The following is a 20,384-nucleotide window of genomic DNA, read 5'->3' on the forward strand; positions in this document are numbered from 1 at the left end:
GTGTTGGAGAGATAAGCACATAAGACATCTTTTGAGGTATAAGGTGAATTATTTTCAGAGTTTTGTATCTAATTTGACCCCATGTCACGGTTTAACACTGACCCGGCAATTAAACCGAATAACAGACGCTCTCTTTAATCTCTCTCCCCTCAATGAAGGAAGGAGAGAGAATAAGGGAGAGAGACTTATGAGTTGGAAACTAAACTACACAACTTTAATGAAACAGTAATGGTAAATAGGGAAAAAAATTACTAAATATATACAAATATACAGGAAAATGGAAACCACATTCCTCCCTCCTTTCCCCCAATAACTCTCACGTCACCACCGAGGCTGTAGGGCAGCCCTGGGAAAGTCCAGGCTGGACTCCTGGAGTCGGCAGCAGTTGGGAACCGGAGGCAGGAACACACAGATATGGGCTGGCACGGATCAGGACCACAGGCAGACGAACGGACAGGATCCTTCCAGGATGCCGGGTGAAGGAAGGGAAACAGGAAAAGATCTGGCTCGGCCCACGTGATGCCTCAAATTTATACTGAGTGTGACGTATATGGGATGGAATACTCTGTTTGGTCAATTCTGGCATCTATCTTGTCCGTTCCTCCCTAAAGGAGGGTTCAGGTGGGGCCTCTGTGTCCTCCTGGACGGTAAGATGTTTTCATGCAGAGCTGAGCAGTGTCCTTGGCCTGCATACCAGTCTCTAGCAGTAACTATAAACATCAAGTGTTATCAATCCTAAAAGCACACACACTGCATGAGAAACTTGCTGTTCATTTCAGAGAGACTACTTACAAGGGACTTAGCTAAAAGCAAAAGTACAGAAACAGAAAACCACCTTTATCCTGGCCCAAACCAGGACATTCCACCCCTTATTCCATACCATTTGCGTCATACTCCAATCATTACTATCTCTTATTCTTAAACATACTATAGAAAAATTATTACTATCTCTCAGTGCTAAAATTCACTAAGTAATTCAGTCTACAATTGCAGATGTCCATCTATTGTAGCAGATTCTCAAAACAAGGAGCAATTTTACAGTTCATGTCCATGGTCCACAAGTTGCAGATTGCAGATGGTAATTGGATGCCAGCCGATGAACCTAGTTCTGATTTCATCACCACAAAATCATCCTGAAAAACACTCATAGAACACTGTTAGTTTATGCAACAGTTCACATAACAGTAGTTATGGTGGGATACAAGTTCATGATTCCCAAAGAGTCCATGCATTACTGATTAAGCTAGACAAGCAGAAATTAGGAATTCTCACCTAGTGTTAGATTCCCTTGTGGTACACATTGTACTTCTCCATCCTTCATCATCACCCACCAAGTGTGTCCAGGCCCTTGAGCGAAAGCAACCCCACGAATGGGTTTACCTTTGCCCGAGGCAGGATAAATCCAAACTGTTTTCCCTAGCAGATTCTTCTCATGCACCACAGGCACTTTGTCCCCATCTACTGTGTGTAGAAGATCTGACTGAGCAGGACCAGCTCGATTGATGGAACCCCTGGTATTAACTAACCAGGTGGCTTTTGCCAAGTGCTTGTCCCAATTTTTGAAAGTTCCACCACCCATTGCTTTTAAGGTAGTTTTTAACAGACCATTGTACCTTTCAATTTTACCTGAGGCTGGTGCATGATAGGGAATATGGTATATCCACTCAATACCATGTTCTTTGGCCCAGTTATTTATGAGACTATTTTTGAAATGAGTTCCATTATCTGACTCAATTCTCTCTGGTGTACCATGTCTCCACAAGACTTGTTTCTCTAGGCCCAGGATAGTGTTCCGGGCTGTGGCATGAGGCACAGGATATGTTTCCAGCCATCCTGTACTTGCCTCCACCATTGTAAGCACATAGCGCTTACCCTGGCGAGTTTGAGGCAATGTGATGTAGTCGACTTGCCAGGCCTCCCCATACCTATATTTTGACCATCTCCCTTCATACCATAGAGGTTTCAACCTTTTAGCTTGCTTAATTGCAGCACATATGTCACAATCGTGGATAACCTGCGAAATAGAGTCCAAAGATAAATCCACCCCTCGGTCACAAGCCCATCGATATGTTCCATCCCTGCCTTGATGACCTGAAGCATTGTGGGCCCATTTGGCCAAAAACAGTTCACCTTTATGGTCCCAGTCCAGATCTATTTGGAACACTTGAGCAGCCTCATCTGCTCGTTGGTTGTTTCGATGTTCCTCGGTAGCTCGATATGAAGGTACGTGGGCATCTACGTGACGCACTTTTACATCAAGTTTCTCTAACCTAGTAGCAATGTCTTTCCAAAGTTCAGCAGCCCAGATAGGTTTATCTCTACGTTGCCAGTTGTTTTGCTTCCACTGCTTTAACCAACCCCATAAGGCATTTGCTACCATCCATGAGTCAGTATAGAGATAAAGTCTCGGCCACTTTTCTTGTTCAGCAATATCCAAAGCCAATTGGATAGCTTTTACCTCTGCAAATTGACTTGATTCACCATCTCCTTCATCTGTTTTTGCAACTAGTCGTGTAGGATTCCATACAGCAGCTTTCCACCTTCGATGGCCTCCTACCAGACGACAGGATCCATCAGTGAAAAGAGCATATTGTTTCTCGTTCTCTGGGAGCTGGTCGTATGGTGGGGCTTCTTCAGCCCGTTTTACCACTTTTCCTGGTGGCATTCCAAAGTGTTTGCCTTCTGGCCAATGTGTTATTGCTTCTACAATTCCTGGACGATTAAGTCTTCCTATCCTAGCTCTCTGTGAAAGTAAAGCAATCCATTTACTCCAGGTAGCATCGGTAGCATGATGGGAAGATTCTCTACCTGTGTACATAAAACCCAGTACAGGTAATCGTGGTACTAGGAGGAGCTGTGCTTCAGTACCAATCACTTCCGAAGCAGCTCTAACTCCTTCGTATGCGGCCAGTATCTCTTTTTCAGCAGCTGTGTAGTTGGCTTCGGAGCCTTTGTAGTTTCGACCCCAAAATCCTAGAGGTCGGCCTCGAGTCTCTCCTGGAGCTTTCTGCCAGAGGCTCCATGTAGGACCATCACCTCCATCTCCGGTGTAAAGAATATTTTTGATGTCTGGCCCTGTTCGAATTGGTCCAAGGGCCATTGCCTGCACAATCTCCTGTTTAATATTCTCAAAAGCAGCTTGTTGTTCTGAGCCCCATTTAAAGTCTTTCTTCTTCCGGGTAACCTCATAGAGAGGTTTCACAATCTGATTATAAAGAGGAATATGCATTCTCCAGAAACCAACAGTTCCTAAGAAGGACTGAGTTTCCTTTTGGTAGTTGGTGGGGCCATAGCAGTTATTTTGTTAATCACGTCCATTGGGATGTGGCGACGTCCATCTTGCCGCTTAACTCCCAGAAACTGTATCTCTTGTGCAGGTCCCTTAACCTTGCTCCTTTTAATAGCAAAACCAGCCTCTAGGAGGATTTCAATTATCTTCTTACCTTTCTCGTAGACTTCCTTTGCTGAGTCACCCCATACAATGATGTCATCGATGTATTGTAGATGTTCTGGAGCTCCACCCTTTTCCAAGGTATCATGGATCAGTCCATGGCAGATGGTAGGACTGTGTTTCCACCCCTGGGGCAGTCGATTCCAAGTGTACTGGACACCTCTCCAGGTGAAGGCAAACTGTGCTCTGCATTCTGGTGCTATAGGAATAGCAAAAAATGCATTAGCAATGTCAATAGTAGCATACCACCTGGCTGCCTTTGACTCCAGCTCATACTGAAGTTCTAGTATGTCCGGCACAGCAGCACTTAGTGGTGGTGTAACCTCATTCAAGGCACGATAGTCCACTGTCAGCCTCCACTCTCCATTTGGCTTTTTCACTGGCCATACAGGACTGTTGAAGGGTGAATGAGTCTTGCTGATCACTCCTTGGCTCTCTAATTGCCGGATCAGCTTGTGAATGGGGACCACAGCATCTCTGTTGACACGATATTGTCTACGATGCACTACTGAAGTAGCAGTTGGCAGACGCTGGTTTGTAGTCCTCAGCAATCCCACTACAAAGGATTTATCTGAAAGGCCAAACAAAGTATGCAGCCATTCTGTATTCTCAGTCTTAATAGCTGCAGTACCAAAGGACCAGCGGTACCCTTTCGGGTCCTCAAAATCACCTCCCTTGAGGTAGTCTATGCCAAGGATGCACGGAGCATCTGGACCAGTCACTATTGGGTGTTTATGCCACTTTATTCCAGTGAGGCTCACATCAGCCTTCACAATAGTCAGTTCTTTAGATCCCCCCGTCACTCCAGAAATAGTGACGGAGTCTGTGCCTTTCTGATTCGATGGCATTAGGGTGCACTGTGCACCAGTGTCCACCAAGGCTTTATACTTTTGTGGCTCTAATGTGCCAGGCCATCGAATCCACACAATCCAATAGATTCGGTTGTCCCTCTCCTCCACCTGGCTGGAGGCAGGGCACCTCTAAGCTTGAGCACATACAGCATTGTCAGTATGTGCATTACTGGAGCTTGCATCCCCAGTACTCACACCTGATGTGCATGGATCTTGAGTCACCAGCATTTTTGGGTTGGGTAATTCCACACTGGACACTTGAGCAGCCATCTTTTTAGAAGGACCTCCTTTTGCCTTCGGCTTACTCATCAACTTAATCACTCGGTCCTGTAGGTCAGCAGTAGGTTTCTTGTCCCACTTTGTCATGTCCTCTCCACACTCACACAGGAGTGCCCATAGAATTCCTCTTGCGAAATTCTGTTTCCCTCGATTCTGTCTCATAGGAGGGCGTCTCCTCTTAATGGTGGCAATGGGGCGTCCTCCGTCTGTCTGAGGAAAAAGGGGTGAATGCAGTTTCTCAGATGCTCTCTTGATAGCTGAGACCCAGGCCCGATGAGGGGCTGTGACAGCCTCTTCACACTCTCGTGCAGTTTTAATCACATCACCCACAGTTGTATCCACTTCTGTAGGAACCCATAGCAGTACTGATAGAGTATGGTTAAAAGGTGATGGTGCAGCATGCACAAACCTTTGCAACATAGGTTTAGGACATGGTACGTGATAAGGGTCTTCAATGCCATTATCATTATAGATCACTTCTCGTACAGCCAATTCTTCCAGATACCTGATAGCTTTTCCAAGTGTGGCTGCTTTGACCTGTGGGCAATCTATTGCCTCTTTATAGGGATATCTCTCCCTGACAGCTGACAAGAGTCGTTTCCACAGGCTAGTAGTTCCAGCCTTTTCCCCAAATGCCCGATCAATAGCTGCATCTTTGGCTACAGGGCCCAACTGCCTAGCTTCCTTCTGAGTTAATGTTATGGTAGCAGCCCCATCATTCCAGCATCGGAATAACCAAGAGAGGAGTGGTTCACCTGTAAAACGGCTGTAGTCTTTTCTCAGAGTACGCAAGTCTCTCATGGAATAGGGCTGAGCAGATTCTGAGTCTGAGTCCTCATCTGACTCTGCACTAGCTGCTCTAGCTGGTCTGGGAGGAGAGCCATTATCCTCTATTTCCTCTATCACCTGGTCATCTTGTTCAGACTTGGAAGGGTTAAGGCTCGTTTCTGATTTCCATTGTTTTCCTTTTCTCTTAGTTACAGGGTTAACAAGTAACTGTGTGTGCTGAGGGGGAGAGGCTGAGGCATCTGCAGCAGTAGCAGCAGCAGGGCTTGCTTTCTGAGCAGCAGCACTGTCTGTGGGAGTAGAGACAGCAACTGGAGCTGTAGCCGATAAGCTGGCAATGCTGGCCGGCTTTATCTGAGTTGTGCCCTTGCGGGAGGGGGGGCGAGAAGCGGCTGCAGAGGCAGGAGTGGGGGTGCTCTCTTTATGAGGTGTGCTCGTGCCCCTAGTTGTAATTGTCTTATTCCTCACCAACATGTGGTAGCACATGAAAATATTCACAGACACCTGAACAACAATGCCTACAAGAATCAGGAGGTTCAAAACTATAATAATCATAATGCCATTTTGACTAGAATCCATTGAACTCAGCCCAAGAGTGGTGTATTTCCTCAAAAGCAGGCTGAAAATGTAATTACCAACAAAGTTCTTAATCCTTCTATGAAACACCACTACACCATGCACGATGATATACATCAGTATTGAGGACCATATTGCAACGATGGTTCTTAAGCATTTCTTACGGAAGAAAAACCACATATTAACAGCAATTCCAGCTGCGAATAAGCAGATTGCATACCCTAAATACCAGAGGTACGGCATGATTGGTTTAATCTCCAACCCTGTGAAATTTCCAAAGAACAAGGTCTGATTCCAGCTCAGGAAAGCCATTCTTTCACTGGAGTTGGAATTCAAACTGTTCAGGCAATTTGGTCAAAATTTAAACTGGACTCGAGCCAAGTAGCTCGGGCCCCACGTTGGGCGCCAATAAATCTGTCACGGTTTAACACTGACCCGGCAATTAAACCGAATAACAGACGCTCTCTTTAATCTCTCTCCCCTCAATGAAGGAAGGAGAGAGAATAAGGGAGAGAGACTTATGAGTTGGAAACTAAACTACACAACTTTAATGAAACAGTAATGGTAAATAGGGAAAAAAATTACTAAATATATACAAATATACAGGAAAATGGAAACCACATTCCTCCCTCCTTTCCCCCAATAACTCTCACGTCACCACCGAGGCTGTAGGGCAGCCCTGGGAAAGTCCAGGCTGGACTCCTGGAGTCGGCAGCAGTCGGGAACCGGAGGCAGGAACACACAGATATGGGCTGGCACGGATCAGGACCACAGGCAGACGAACGGACAGGATCCTTCCAGGATGCCGGGTGAAGGAAGGGAAACAGGAAAAGATCTGGCTCGGCCCACGTGATGCCTCAAATTTATACTGAGTGTGACGTATATGGGATGGAATACTCTGTTTGGTCAATTCTGGCATCTATCTTGTCCGTTCCTCCCTAAAGGAGGGTTCAGGTGGGGCCTCTGTGTCCTCCTGGACGGTAAGATGTTTTCATGCAGAGCTGAGCAGTGTCCTTGGCCTGCATACCAGTCTCTAGCAGTAACTATAAACATCAAGTGTTATCAATCCTAAAAGCACACACACTGCATGAGAAACTTGCTGTTCATTTCAGAGAGACTACTTACAAGGGACTTAGCTAAAAGCAAAAGTACAGAAACAGAAAACCACCTTTATCCTGGCCCAAACCAGGACACCCCATTTAACAGCTAAGGAATTGAAAAGTTACTGATTCATCACTGATGAAGGTATCTATGAACCAGTATCTGTTTGCTTTTTATAATGTGGGAAATTGATTTTTTTTTTTTTTTGGGGGGGGGAGCAGGAGGGTACCACTCATCAGTGCATTTCCTTACACTATGTGCACATTTATATATGAAAATTTATATGCACTGCAGAGGCAACTGTGCAGTGATGTTTGCATATGTAAAATAGGCTGTAAAATAAACTTGTATGGGGAAAAAAACCTGCCCAGCTGTACCATGATTTTATGAGTCTTGTAAATGAGGGGGATTAATCCCCTCTTGTGCTCTTCTGTATTGGCTTTGAGCTGTAGTCTTGCAGCAAAGAAACTTTTTAAAAACTAAACTGTTAGAAAAGTTCCTCAGTCCAAGCATTTCTACTGTGTAGTGTTGGTGTAGAGGGGCCACTGATTTCAAGTATACTTAAAATATTTGAAATTTTGTTTCATGGTTTTTTTGCTTGTAGTTAGAGCTGTACAGTTCAGGTTTTTATATAATGGGGAATTTAATGACATCTTAATTTTTTTTTCTACTTTTGAAACAAGAGAAGGTGCTTTAGAACTAAGCCCACTTGATATTGGATGGGAGAGGGGTAATAACTTCATGGCTTAAATGGGAAGAGTTTTGATGTGGAATAATAGACATCTGCCAAACTTCTGGTTTTGGGCTTAACCCCTCTGAGCTTATCCTTACTACTCCAGGATTTATTTTATTTTTTAATTCTTCAAAGGTATGATTTGGGAATTTGGGAGAGGTAGTGAACCTAACAGTTGAAAAATAGTTTCTTCCTGTCGTAGTTAATTAAATGTTGGGGTCTCAGGCAGCTGTTAACTTTTAAGTAGCTGATTATTTGACATGTTTGCAAATGATTTTTAACTAATAATGCATGTGGCTGAAATCTAAAGAAGTGTCTTTGCTTTTTTTGTGTGTGTGTGACTTTCATCCTAACCTGACTGCTGGCCACTGAAGGAATTGGGAAGTTGTCCACTGCTGATGGCAAAGCCTTCGCGGATCCCGAGGTTCTCCGCAGACTGACGTCCTCTGTCAGCTGTGCCCTGGATGAAGCTGCAGCTGCATTGACCCGGATGAGAGCAGAGAACAATCACAATGCAGGACAAGTGGACAAGTATGTATTGAGGAATCCCCACCCCCAGTTTCCCCATTACAGACTGTAAGTTGGTATTTTTATTTCAAATGCTGTTAACTCGATAGTTAGTGCTCGGTATTGTGTCTGCTCCAGCACAAGCAGCAGCACTCAGTGAATCTGAAGGTGTAACTACCAGCTCATCAGGTTACTGGCTTCATAACATAAAAATATAAAAAAAATGTTCCTTTCTAACCTGCTGCTTTTTCTTTGTGCTAGATAGTTGATTTCTTTTTTTAAAACAGGACAAATTCTTAGCCATAGAGGAGTTCATAGCAGTTCCCTAATTACTGCCTCTGCACACTTTGTTGGAAACTAATGAGTCTAATCCATTGTATTAGAAGTTGAAGAGAATGCTAATACTTACAGGGCAGCAGTTTTCTATGGGAGGTTGCTCAGGAACTGCAAGGAAAATGGAACTGTATTTTGAGATAACATTTGTAATTTACAGTTAATGAGGATGACATTTAACTCCTGTAAGGACAGAACTGAGATTTTTTTTTTTCATGCCTTCTCAAAAGCTCCTACATTGGTGATTTTAAAGCAACTTTAGGAGTGCTGAAGTATTTTCTGCTCTGACAAGTGATGCAGATAGTTTCTTAACTTTTGGGATGACTGCATGTGGTATGGCTGCATATACTGTTGAAGATCTATGATCAGAAATTGAAAGTCTTAAGTTTCATTTGGATGTCTTTTTGAAATTCACACTTGAGATCTGCAAAAAAGAGTGTTCACAGCAAGGGCTCTTTTGAATCATTGCTTAAAATATAAATACAAATACAGAGCAAATACAGAAGCTAGAGAAATGACATCTATATCAAAATATAGATATATGGGGAGACAAAAATATGCTTGAACATAGAAAGGAAGCATAAATAGGTGGAAGAAGGTCTGGTGATATGTGGGGGACATGGGGGCAGCACCCAAGCAGACAGGGAAGTGTTTAGGAAAGCCAAAGCTCACCTGGAGCTGAATCTGGCAAAGGGCATGAAGCTGCAAAAAGGAGAATGTGGAAAGATTGCCTCAAAACCTGGCAGGGGAAAAATCTGGACTAGATTTTGTTTAAGAAACAAGCTTCCATGTCTTGTAAATAAAATATACTGACAGAAATGCATCACATACAGTCCACTCCTTTTTATAACAGAAAACTCTCCCTTCCTTGCCTCTCCCTTCCCTGAGGCATTCACTGACCATGATTCCTTGCATGTATTTTCTAAATAAAATTCTGTCATCAGTTGCAGAAGTGCAGCTGAGTTGGAGCTGAGCACAACTTGCTTTTCTTTACACTTGTGTAAGCAGTGATTTAACAGTGCTTGCTGTTAGACATTTTCCCCTCTTTTTAAAGAAAAAGATTTAAAGGACAGGTGTCTTGGTTTGAAATAAAATGAGGCTCAGCTTACCTTTGTCAAGATTGGTGTTATTTCCCTCTGTCTCAGGGGGAAATAGGCATTCTCTCTGCTTCAGATGGTAATTGATGGGTAAAGCAGTGATAGACTTCTGAGCTACTGGAAGATTTCATCTTCTAATTCTTAGCTTGTAACTGCCTCTTACACCCCCCCCCCCCCCTCCTTTTTTTTTCTTTAAATTTGAGTTAGCAGTGTCCTACGTAGGATTTGTAAGTTTTTTGCTGTTTCCCTGGCTCATTTAATCTATCCTAGATTTTTATGTAATATGCTTTTAACAGTACAGGAAAGTTTTGTAAGGCTCCTCTCCTGTCTTCTGTTAGGATGTCCTTAGGTAAGGATTTTTCTTTCAAATGGCTGCTTAAATTAAGAAACTGGTGTTTTCAATTAAAAGAAAAAAAAAAACTTTGGAATTGTCCATTTACAAGACAGACAACAGTCAGAAGTTTGTCTTGTTGCAGTGTTCAGTATCAGTGGTCCCTGTTCACTTTTTGGCTTTAGCTCTACTAGAAATTCACCTTGGTAACCAGAGTCAGTAGTTTGTCAGGGTCATAACCCCTGTGGGTCTGGCATTCCCCCAGAGTGTGAATACCATCCAAGAGCTTTATTCACTATCTTGCAAAGACCACAGACTACCAGATTTGAACACTACCTGTAGTGTATTTGAGACCTTATGTGAGTTAGCATCTTAGGAGTACAAGAGCTAATTCAGACTTAAGCAAGTTCTTTATTTCCATGCAGAATCATGGAATGGGAGGGGTTGGAAGGGACCTCTGGAGATCATCTCATCCAACCCCCCCTGCCCAAGCATAGAATCATAGAATTGGCTGGGTTGGAAGGGACCTCAGAGCTCATCAAGTCCAACCCTTGATCCACTCCCCCCGTGGTTCCCAGCCCATGGCACTCAGTGCCACATCCAGGCTCTTTGGAAATATCACCAGACACGGAGAATCCACTACTTCCCTGGGCAGCCCATTCCAATGCCTGATCACCCTCTCCAGAAAGAAATTCTTTCTAATCTCCAACCTAAACCTCCCCTGGCACAACTTGAGACCCTGCCCTCTTGTCTTGCTGAGAGTTGGCTGGGAAAAGAGCCCAACCCCCCCCTGGCTCCAACCTCCTTTCAGGGAGTTGGAGAGAGTGATGAGGTCTCCCCTGAGCCTCCTCTTCTCCAGCCTCAACACCCCCAGCTCCCTCAGCCTCTTCTCACAGGAATTCTGCTGGATCCCTTCACAGCCTCCTTGCTCTTCTCTGGACCTGCTCCAGGACTTCAATCTCCTTCCTGAGCTGAGGGGCCCAGAACTGGACACAGGACTCAAGCTGTGGCCTCACCAGTGCAGATTCACTTAGAGTAGGTTGCACAGGCTTTTGGGAAGAATGTGTATATACATATATTTTCTTAAAAAATATCTATAAGGTGTATTTTCTAGTGAGGGTAGTTGTAAGGGAAGACTTTGTCCTTGCACAGGAAGGGCCCCCATCTATTTTGAACTTATTCTGTGGTAATTGATCTTTCAGTCGCAGTTTGGCAGAAGCATGTTCAGATGGGGATGTAAATGCTGTCAGGAAGCTGCTAGATGAAGGAAGAAGTGTCAATGAACATACTGAAGAAGGGGAGAGTCTCCTTTGCTTGGCCTGTTCAGCAGGCTATTATGAATTGGCACAGGTAAGTAACCAATATAATCACAGCTAACCCTTTGTGAAACACTCTCTAACAGGCTTCTTTTATAGGTAAACATTTTAGCTGACTATATATATATATTTTATAATCTAAACAGAATATTACATGTACAGTTCATTGTGGGCTTCCAGTTATATTCTGTCTTTTTAATGGATAATGCTGCCATCTATGTCTTTAGGTTTAAGGGACTTGTCTGGGAGATATGTGTTTTATGATAGATCTCTCTTTCTGGCAATGTTCTAGATGCAGGCAAACTGCAATATTGCAGCATTGCAATATTAGATATTGCAAGAGTATCTAAAGTAAAAGCAAAATCAAACAGTGGTTACCACTTAATCCTTTTTTGTTGTTTTTTTTTTTTTAATTATTATTCACATCTGTATTACCATTGCAGTATGTTAATTTTTGGCTTTATATTTGAGTATCTAAGAATGGAATTTGTGCTTCTTTGCAGATGTTTAGGTGATGGTCCTTAGAACATGGCTGGCTTGTTGTTTTTGTGCCAGGCCAGGGGTACAAGGAGAAAACTGTTAACCTGTAAGCCTGACCCAATGTGTGCTGTGGTCTTGAGTACAAGTTTGCAGTTTCTCAGATGTTATTCTGATTAGGGATTTGCCCCGTGACTTCTGAAGATGTCAATATTGTGCTCTAACTGAAAGTTGATTTTAGCAAGAGGAACAAAAGCATGAAAGCCAGAGCACAGTGTAGGTAGTACCAGTAAGTGGTCCTGGGGAGTGCCATTGTGCTTCACCTTTGGGGCTGTTACTGCACAGCTGGCTGGGGAATCACTCTCACAAGATCCACTCAACTGAAAACAAAATGTTGGTGTGAAAATTTATAAATCAAAGTGACTTTTTTGTCTCTAGGTGCTCCTAGCAATGCACGCAAACGTTGAAGACAGAGGGAATAAAGGAGACATCACACCCTTAATGGCAGCTGCCAGTGGAGGCTACGTGGATATTGTCAAACTTCTCCTTGTGCATTGTGCAGATGTCAACGCCCAGTCTTCAACAGGTAACTGGGAAGCAGGGACATGAAGGATTGGTAAGCCTGGGACATAAGATTTGCAGCAATTCTGAGCATCTGTGGCTTTATCTGATGTTTGTATTCACAATAAAACATGACAGGAATCATTAAGAATGGTCCAGATACATGGTGGATGTGTTTAGAGTCTTACCTGCCCATTACTAAGGATTATTTTTAGTAGAAACTGTAATGTAAATCACTGTTCCTGTGAAAACCATTATGGTGTTAGGTGACTAGAAAAATACATAAAGTCTATTTTTTCTCATCTGTACAAACCAGAATTACCCAGTAAGACCATGGGGTACATCTGACCAAGACCAGTTATCTCAGTTTATTGCTTTTTAGCAAGGAGGAAGGAAAATTATTTTGAGCATTGAATGTTGTCTACATTGCTGATGCTTGACCACAGCTTAGCTAACCTTGCTGAGAGTATTAACCTGCATTTGGATTCTGCTAATACTAAGAAAGAATTTGAACTTTGTTCAAATTTTTAAAAATTCAGGTGTCTGAACTATGAAATGTTCTTTTTATCTTTATGTTTAGCTATTAAGAATTTACCTTAAAATTGACTGTAGCATTTAAAACATAAGACATTTGTGATTGTTACTTACGGTACCAGAGTCCTAAATTATAAATCTATTTTCATCCATTCAGTAAAAGTTTTTCAGGGGATTTCAGGATGCAATTACAGGCACAAAAAAACCAAGCACTCACCCTGCCCTCCCTGCCCAAGCTCTACAGTGAGCATGAAGATTACTCAGTGATCACTGTGTATTTGTGTTTGGTCTCTCTTCATGTGCTGAATAGGAAACATGATAATAAAAGGGAAAAAAAAGTGATTTGCAGTTTTGTCTTAGCAATAAAACTTTTTTTAATAAAAAAAAAAAGTTTTTTTAAATAAAAAAAAAAAAGTTTTTTTTTTAAAAAAAGTTTTCTTTTAAAAGTTTTTTTTTAATAAAACTAGTTGTGTTGGGATTTGTTAACATTGCTGGAGTAACATTGCTGGGAGGTTAAAGGCCACTGCTGGTGATGTCCATGGTTTTGTTCAGAGCTGTTAAAAACTGTTTCCTTTGCTGTATGAGGAATGGGTGATGGAAAAGGCTTTCATGTCAACTTCTTCTTCTCTGCAGGGAACACAGCTCTCACTTACGCTTGTGCTGGAGGCTTTGTTGACATAGTGAAGGTGCTATTGAAAGCTGGTGCTAATATAGAAGACCACAATGAGAATGGGCATACCCCCTTAATGGAAGCAGCCAGTGCAGGTCATGTTGAGGTTGCAAGAGTATTGCTGGAATATGGTGCAGGAATCAACACTCACTCCAATGAGTTCAAAGAAAGTGCACTTACACTTGCATGCTATAAAGGTATTTATTGTCTCTTGCCTTGTTTTGTATTTTGAGTTACATTTATTTGCTAGCATTTGTCTAACTAAAGCTTCCAGACATACTTTTAAGTATTTTTTTAAGAGTTTTGGAATACTGGATTATGGTTTTAAACTCAACATCAGTCAGGAAATGCTTAGCCATGGTGCAGTGGTATTAAGCATGTCTACTTATGTCCAAATGTGGTGGGCCTGTATTTGACATGTTGCATCTGAAAACTTGTGACTGGCTGCATCCAAACTTGTGCTTTGACACACCACCACTCTCCTCTTCCTACACTAATGCAGACTCTATTTAATTCACCAACTATCTGCAAGTTCTGAAAACTTGTCTGTTACTTGTTGGGAAAATGTGAGGTTAAAATGAATGTTCCTGGAATACCTGATGGGGGTGAAGATGCTAGCATTGTTACTGGATATTTCTCCTTCTGTGTAATAATGGAGAATATCTGTGAATTGTTGTGTATTATGAACTTTTATGGACTTTTGACTTAATTTCTTCTGCTATCTGAAGTTTCTGTATAAAGTAACAGTGCAATAGTAATGCAGTATGCTCCCACGGTATTTTTCTATAGAAAAACCTCCAAGTTCCAACAATTGCTTTTCTCCTAATAGAAGCTTTAATAATGCAGATTATTGTCATAGTAACTTCAGGTTCTATCTCTGTGGTTAGAGGTGGAGGATACTGTGTATAACCTGTGTGACAACTTGCATCTGCATTTGCCATTCATGTCCTGCAGCACACAGTATTTGATACAGAGAAATTCCAGCAACAGTACTCCAGTTTGCTGGAGGGACATTCCCTGTTCCTTGTGACCTAAAACTTAGTAGAATGATGTAATGTAAGATCTTAATTGACTAGAGATTTCCTGTGTTACCTTTGGCAAGGTGGTTGAAGCACTTTGTTTTCCTGTTGGTTTGCTTGTACCTAAGTCTTGTCTTGGAGGAGGGTACTCATTGACAGGATAAATATGTAACTTTTAAAAGACAGATTCTAAAATGACAGAAACCACAGGGGAATTTGAATAAATGGTAAAGTTCAATAGAAGCTTTTAAAAATAGTGTCAGATAACATAATATGACATAGAGTGTGTAGCATTTCTCAGAAATATGCCTTTGAATGCTCTGAATAAAAAGCTTAAAGCTCAAATCTGCATGGACCTGTCTCTAGAAGATAACTGCCTCCCTGCCAGTTGTGTGCTGCCTTGGAACACTTAAATACCATGTCACTGTACAGCTGCATAAGGAATAAGCAGAGTCTTTTATAGCTTGATGTCACAAGGAAGGGTTCCTGTTTTGAAGCTGAATTGAAGAGATAAGATTGATTTTTTTTTTTTTTGAGAGTACTTTAGAAAAAGCAGGTTTGCAAATTATACCTTGCAAAAATTGGAATGGCAAATGGGAAATCAGAATTATTTCATTAAGCATATTGCCTGTAGTACTGACCATTTCTGATAGCACATGCTTACTTACTCTTCTCTGTTTCATTTGAAGGCCATTTAGATATGGTTCGGTTTTTGCTTGAAGCTGGAGCTGATCAAGAGCATAAAACAGATGAGATGCACACAGCACTAATGGAGGCCTGCATGGTAAATAGCTTTTATTTGTATTGCTTCCTTTGCAGGGAGAGGAATCAAAGAGATTATAAAATAATGAACCTTTGTTAACAGGCAACTCTGGGTCTGCCAGTAAGTATGTGTTAGTCTTTCTTCTAAGAAAGCCTTTATTGAAGTTACCACTGGTGAACAGCTTCTCAGTCCAATTTATCAAAGGGAAAAATTATTCTAATTTTTGGGGGTGTGATGTATTATTTCAAGTGCTCCTTGTGTGAAGTGTATCTACTCTGCAGTGCAGTCAGGTTAAGCTCAAGTCACAGTGTCTTTTGCAGTTTTTGCAGGGTTAGTTTTCCACCTTTGTCATTTATAAATAAGATCTCTCAGATCATCATGGGATGAGCCTTCCAGAAGTGCACTGAGCTGGATGACTCATGCCTTACACTTGTCCTTTCTCCACTGCAGGATGTGTTTTGCATGTGGAGATGGTTTACTCTCTGCTAGGTTTCTGCAAACAGTGCCTGTGAGGTTTTTATTTTGAAATAAAATGGTCAGTCAAAAGTAGTTTAGTTCTTAGTCCTTGGGCAAGTGGTATAATTTCAAAGCAGCTGCTGAGGAAGAACCTTCCAAGAGTTTCATCTTAATAAAGAGTATGTATTGAAACTGGTTTTGTCCAGACCGTAGGTGACCCTTTTATCTATTCTTTGAGCTGGGGAACTTCTTTGAAGAAAGAACAGGGACCTTGTTTTCATGGGAAGCACAGCAAACTGAGGAAAACTCCATTTGCTCCCAGTAGCTTGTGATCCTTAGAAGATGGGCTGCAGTGTTTCTCCAGCCTTCTGAGAGCCTGGAGGATCAAGTGTTCTTTTAGTGCAGCTGTGAGGTGGTGATGCAAGTGACCAGGGTCAGGTTATAACATCTCAAGCTGTGTTGGAGTCTTCCAATAGTGAGATGGTAATGGTATCCTTGAATAGTCACCCTCAAAGTGCAACCAAGTGTCAGTAAGAAATTCAGAAGGACACAGCTGCAGTGGGTGTATGCTGCCATATAAAGGAGGCTGCAGCATGACTAATGTATTCTGTTTAGGGTTAGTCTTTTTTTGGGGGTTTTTTTTGCTTTCCTGTTGGTACAGCCTGAGCCCTGGAGGAGGCTATGAAATGTCTTGCTTTAGGAAGATGAAATTGTGTGGGTTGCTTGCAGAAGGGAACCATCCCACCAAATTATTGTGACTTTTCCAAGTCTTCACTCTTTTCCTTGTAATGAGTGCTGCAAACACAGGAAGCTGAGGTGTCTGTTTACCAGTTCTATTGTAAGAGCCTCCTAGTTCTAGTGTGTTTAGGTCAGGACAGAGTGCCACACCTAGGATAATGCCTTTAGGTAGGTGAGGTGGCTGTTGGCTTTTAGCCAGCTTCTCTGAGAGCAGCAGCCTCTCTGTAATTTGCAGGCATTGTTGCTGGCAGGGTACTTACTGCCTGCTTGATGGCCAACTAAAGTGTTGCTGGGAGTTGCACCTTTGATATCTCTCTTGCTCCCTTTTCTATAGCTCTGTGTTAGCTGTTCTTGTTTTTACTGTCAAATCCCAGGGGAACCACTGTGTCAGAATACTAGACTCTAAATTGTCAAAGCTGTCTGCGAGTTTACTTGGTCTGGAAGAACCCCATATTTCTCTGGCAGAGGGAGTGACCAAGGTGATGCACCTGATAACTATGTAGCTGCAGTATGCAAGGCAGCAAGTGGTTTTCTCTCCACAGAGAAATAAAAGGAGAATGCTTTGATTCAAGTCAATCTGTTTCAGTTCTCCAAAGTATCACAAGTTTGGGTCCCAGTTTCTGAAGTCAGGTTTGTCTTAGATGTAGATGGAAACCTAAATGTCGGTTTAATCCATGTGCTACCATAATTACATCATAAATTGAACCACCATAGGTAAAAAGACTCTTTCTTACATAATTTTCAGAGCTAGTATGATAGTGATTGCCACCACAGCATCAAATGACTCCAAGTGTTCTTGTTTTTTGTGTTCACTGTTGCTCTGCAGGATGGACACGTGGAAGTGGCACGTTTGCTGTTAGACAGTGGTGCTCAAGTGAATATGCCTGCAGATTCATTTGAATCTCCACTTACTCTGGCTGCTTGTGGTGGACATGTGGAGTTAGCAGCTCTTCTTATTGAAAGAGGAGCTAACCTGGAGGAAGTTAATGATGAAGGTTATACTCCTCTCATGGAAGCAGCCCGGGAAGGCCATGAAGAGATGGTAGCCTTGCTGCTGGCACAAGGTGAGACCACTGCCACTTCTTGAGTGTTCATTATAAAGAATGCAGTGTTGACTTTTTGCCATTAAATATTTTGTACAAATTCCTCTGATGTAGCATGTAGCTTTTCATTGCTCCTAGCTGTAACTACAGAGCAAAGCTGACCCATCCAAACTGTGGAGGTGATGGGCATTCACCCTTCCTACCCTGTGTCTGGTTGGTTAAAATAACAGCTGGTTTATTTCCTAGGGGCAAACATAAATGCACAGACTGAAGAAACACAGGAGACAGCTCTTACTCTGGCATGTTGTGGAGGCTTTTCTGAAGTAGCTGACTTCCTTATTAAGGCAGGAGCTGATATAGAACTTGGTTGCTCAACACCTTTGATGGAAGCTGCTCAAGAGGGTCATCTTGAACTGGTGAAATACTTGCTGGCAGCAGGTATGTGTACAGTGCAAATGATTTAGCCCACAGATATTGTAGACATGATGTTCTACCTAATATTGAAGGTACCTGGGCTTGATGGTGGCAGTGCAGTAACAGCAAACTGTATTCTCAGATATTTTTGCAAGAAGAAAAAAAAAAAAAAGACTTCCACAGAGGAAAGTGCCCTAATGAGCATTGTTCTCTGTTGCCTATAAATGTTCAGTAGGAACATTGTTTCCAGTTAACTGCATTTAGGACAAAAGGTTAATACAGATAATGCGTTTTTATATGCTGCTTCAGCTTTGATTCTCTGCAGTCATTCTCCCTGAATAACTAGTACCTTAGGAACTGTGCCCTGGGAAATAATGTGCAAGACAGATTCTGGAATGTGCTTATTTCTATAATGATTGTTTTACTACTACATTATACAGTAGTAAAAATGAAGTCTTGCTGGATTTAGGGGAAAATGACACTTGAGTGTCCATCTGTCAGTTTAAAGTTGGTAGAGACTAAAGTGGAGTAATGCTTCTTAAAATAATAAATTTCAAGGAGCTGCATTTTGGAAAACTTCCTTGTTATGGGAGGTGATTTATTTGTATGCTCTTTTCTAAGAATAAACATCAAATTGTATGGATTTGTAATTCTAGAAAGTAAAGCTCCCTGCTCCCCGAGGGACAGTAACAACTGTGTCTCTTTGTGTAGTGACACCAGCATGTGACACCCATCACCAGCTCACTTGGAATGCTGCTTGCACTTCACCTTTGATAATGTAGGAAGTTAACTGAGGAGTCTTGTTTTGGTATCAGAGAGCCTCTAAATACAACTCACACCTTCAAAACAGGAAAATATCTGATCACATTTTCATTTTTTGGGGAAGAATAATGCATTACCTGGCAAGAACCATGCAGTGTTTCTGTGTAGCTGGCATATGTAAAGCTAGTGAAATTACTTCAACAAAAGGATTTTAAAGCAATTGATTTTAAAGAGCGGGGAAGAAATGAAAGCTGTAGGAGTGTGTACTCCTGTAGTATTAATACTGACTCAATAACCAGTATTTTGTTTGGCCTCCCTTGGTGTGCAGCTCTCTGTCAAAGAGAGAGTCTAGACTATTGCCTGGATTCACTTTTATTTAGTGTTACAACTGAAATCTTTATTGCAGGGACCATAGGAATGAGTGAGCATATAGGTTCAAGTGCTTAGATTGCCACTCATCTTTTTTCTGGGCTTCCCCCAGAGTATTTTTGCCTAAAGAACAGTTGTTACCACGAGAGCAGTGCCTGTGGTCAATAGGATAGAGCTGTTGTTACAAATCAAGTGCCTTGATTTCTGTGTTTATCTCCTATGAAATACTTGATAAGGTGGTGTCCAATAAGACAAATTGCTGTGTTTCTAGGAGCTAATGTCCATGCCACCACAGCAACAGGAGACACAGCTTTAACCTATGCCTGTGAAAATGGACACACTGATGTTGCAGATGTGTTGCTTCAAGCTGGTGCTGATTTGGTAAGATTTATGCTGCCTTTTGTGGGAAAAGTTCTTGGGTTTCAAACTGTATACCAAAGCTTTGCTGCTTAGAGAACAGGAGTATGATTTTAGCAATTAAATTCATATATGGGTGTGAAAAGAGACATGAAATAAACTTACTAAAAAGCCTGCATACTCAGTTTGGTCTAGAAATAAAATGTCTTTTGTGTAATCTTTCCTCTGATAAGTGAAAAGTTTTAGCTATAGCTTACACTTGTGACAGCTGATGATTCCCATTTCTGTGCAATCTGTAAGTTTTAATTGTTTAGCAGGATATATTTCTGTATTGCCTTTATTCATTGTGCTGCTTTATTATTCTCAGACTCTGTGTATTGGACTTTGCCTACTCCACTGCCCTGGCTTTAAAATGTTTTAATATTAGGTGCTAATACTTCTCCTGTTACAGTTTTAGTTTCTGAACACTGTGAACACTTTTTAAAAATACAAAAGAAAAAAAAAACAAACTAAGCAATGCCTTTTAAATGACCATTATAATAAAATCTCTTTCTGTTGCTTTAGAACTATTTTATTTCCTGTAAGTTTTGGGTTTAACATACTGCTTTCACAGTGTTTGTTTTTGGTAATGCATTTGTTCATAACTGCTCTATTTACAAAATTATCTCCACTTTTTTGCTACAATGTAGTGTAAGACCTAAAACTTTCTTTTCATCAGCTATAGGCATATAGTATATTTTTGGCTTTTAAGCAGTAAAAAGGCATTTAGGAGCATTATGTCTAATAAGGCATAATCAACAAAGGTTTTTCTTTTGGTTGCTCTTTTCTTTTTTCTCCCACTATTCTTCCACTTTCTTTTT

At 41.7% G+C, this 20,384-nt stretch overlaps 1 protein-coding gene across 12 annotated transcripts in view; it reads left to right on the forward strand.

Moving 5' to 3' along the window:
* The window catches only part of LOC103534782 (ankyrin repeat and KH domain-containing protein 1), a 118,055-nt gene that overhangs the window by 38,422 nt on the left and 59,249 nt on the right, over nucleotides 1-20,384 (forward strand). For all 12 annotated transcript variants that reach the window (XM_030459449.1, XM_030459450.1, XM_030459438.1 and 9 more), the window contains exons 3-10: nucleotides 8,152-8,308; nucleotides 11,248-11,395; nucleotides 12,277-12,424; nucleotides 13,567-13,800; nucleotides 15,312-15,406; nucleotides 17,406-17,643; nucleotides 17,869-18,060; nucleotides 19,439-19,548. In XM_030459449.1, coding sequence (XP_030315309.1) covers nucleotides 8,152-8,308; nucleotides 11,248-11,395; nucleotides 12,277-12,424; nucleotides 13,567-13,800; nucleotides 15,312-15,406; nucleotides 17,406-17,643; nucleotides 17,869-18,060; nucleotides 19,439-19,548 — 1,322 coding nt within the window. The remainder of the gene's footprint in view (nucleotides 1-8,151; nucleotides 8,309-11,247; nucleotides 11,396-12,276; nucleotides 12,425-13,566; nucleotides 13,801-15,311; nucleotides 15,407-17,405; nucleotides 17,644-17,868; nucleotides 18,061-19,438; nucleotides 19,549-20,384) is intronic.

The sequence above is a fragment of the Calypte anna genome, chromosome 13 (genome assembly GCF_003957555.1).
Source record: "Calypte anna isolate BGI_N300 chromosome 13, bCalAnn1_v1.p, whole genome shotgun sequence".
NCBI classification, from domain to species: Eukaryota; Metazoa; Chordata; class Aves; order Apodiformes; family Trochilidae; genus Calypte; species Calypte anna.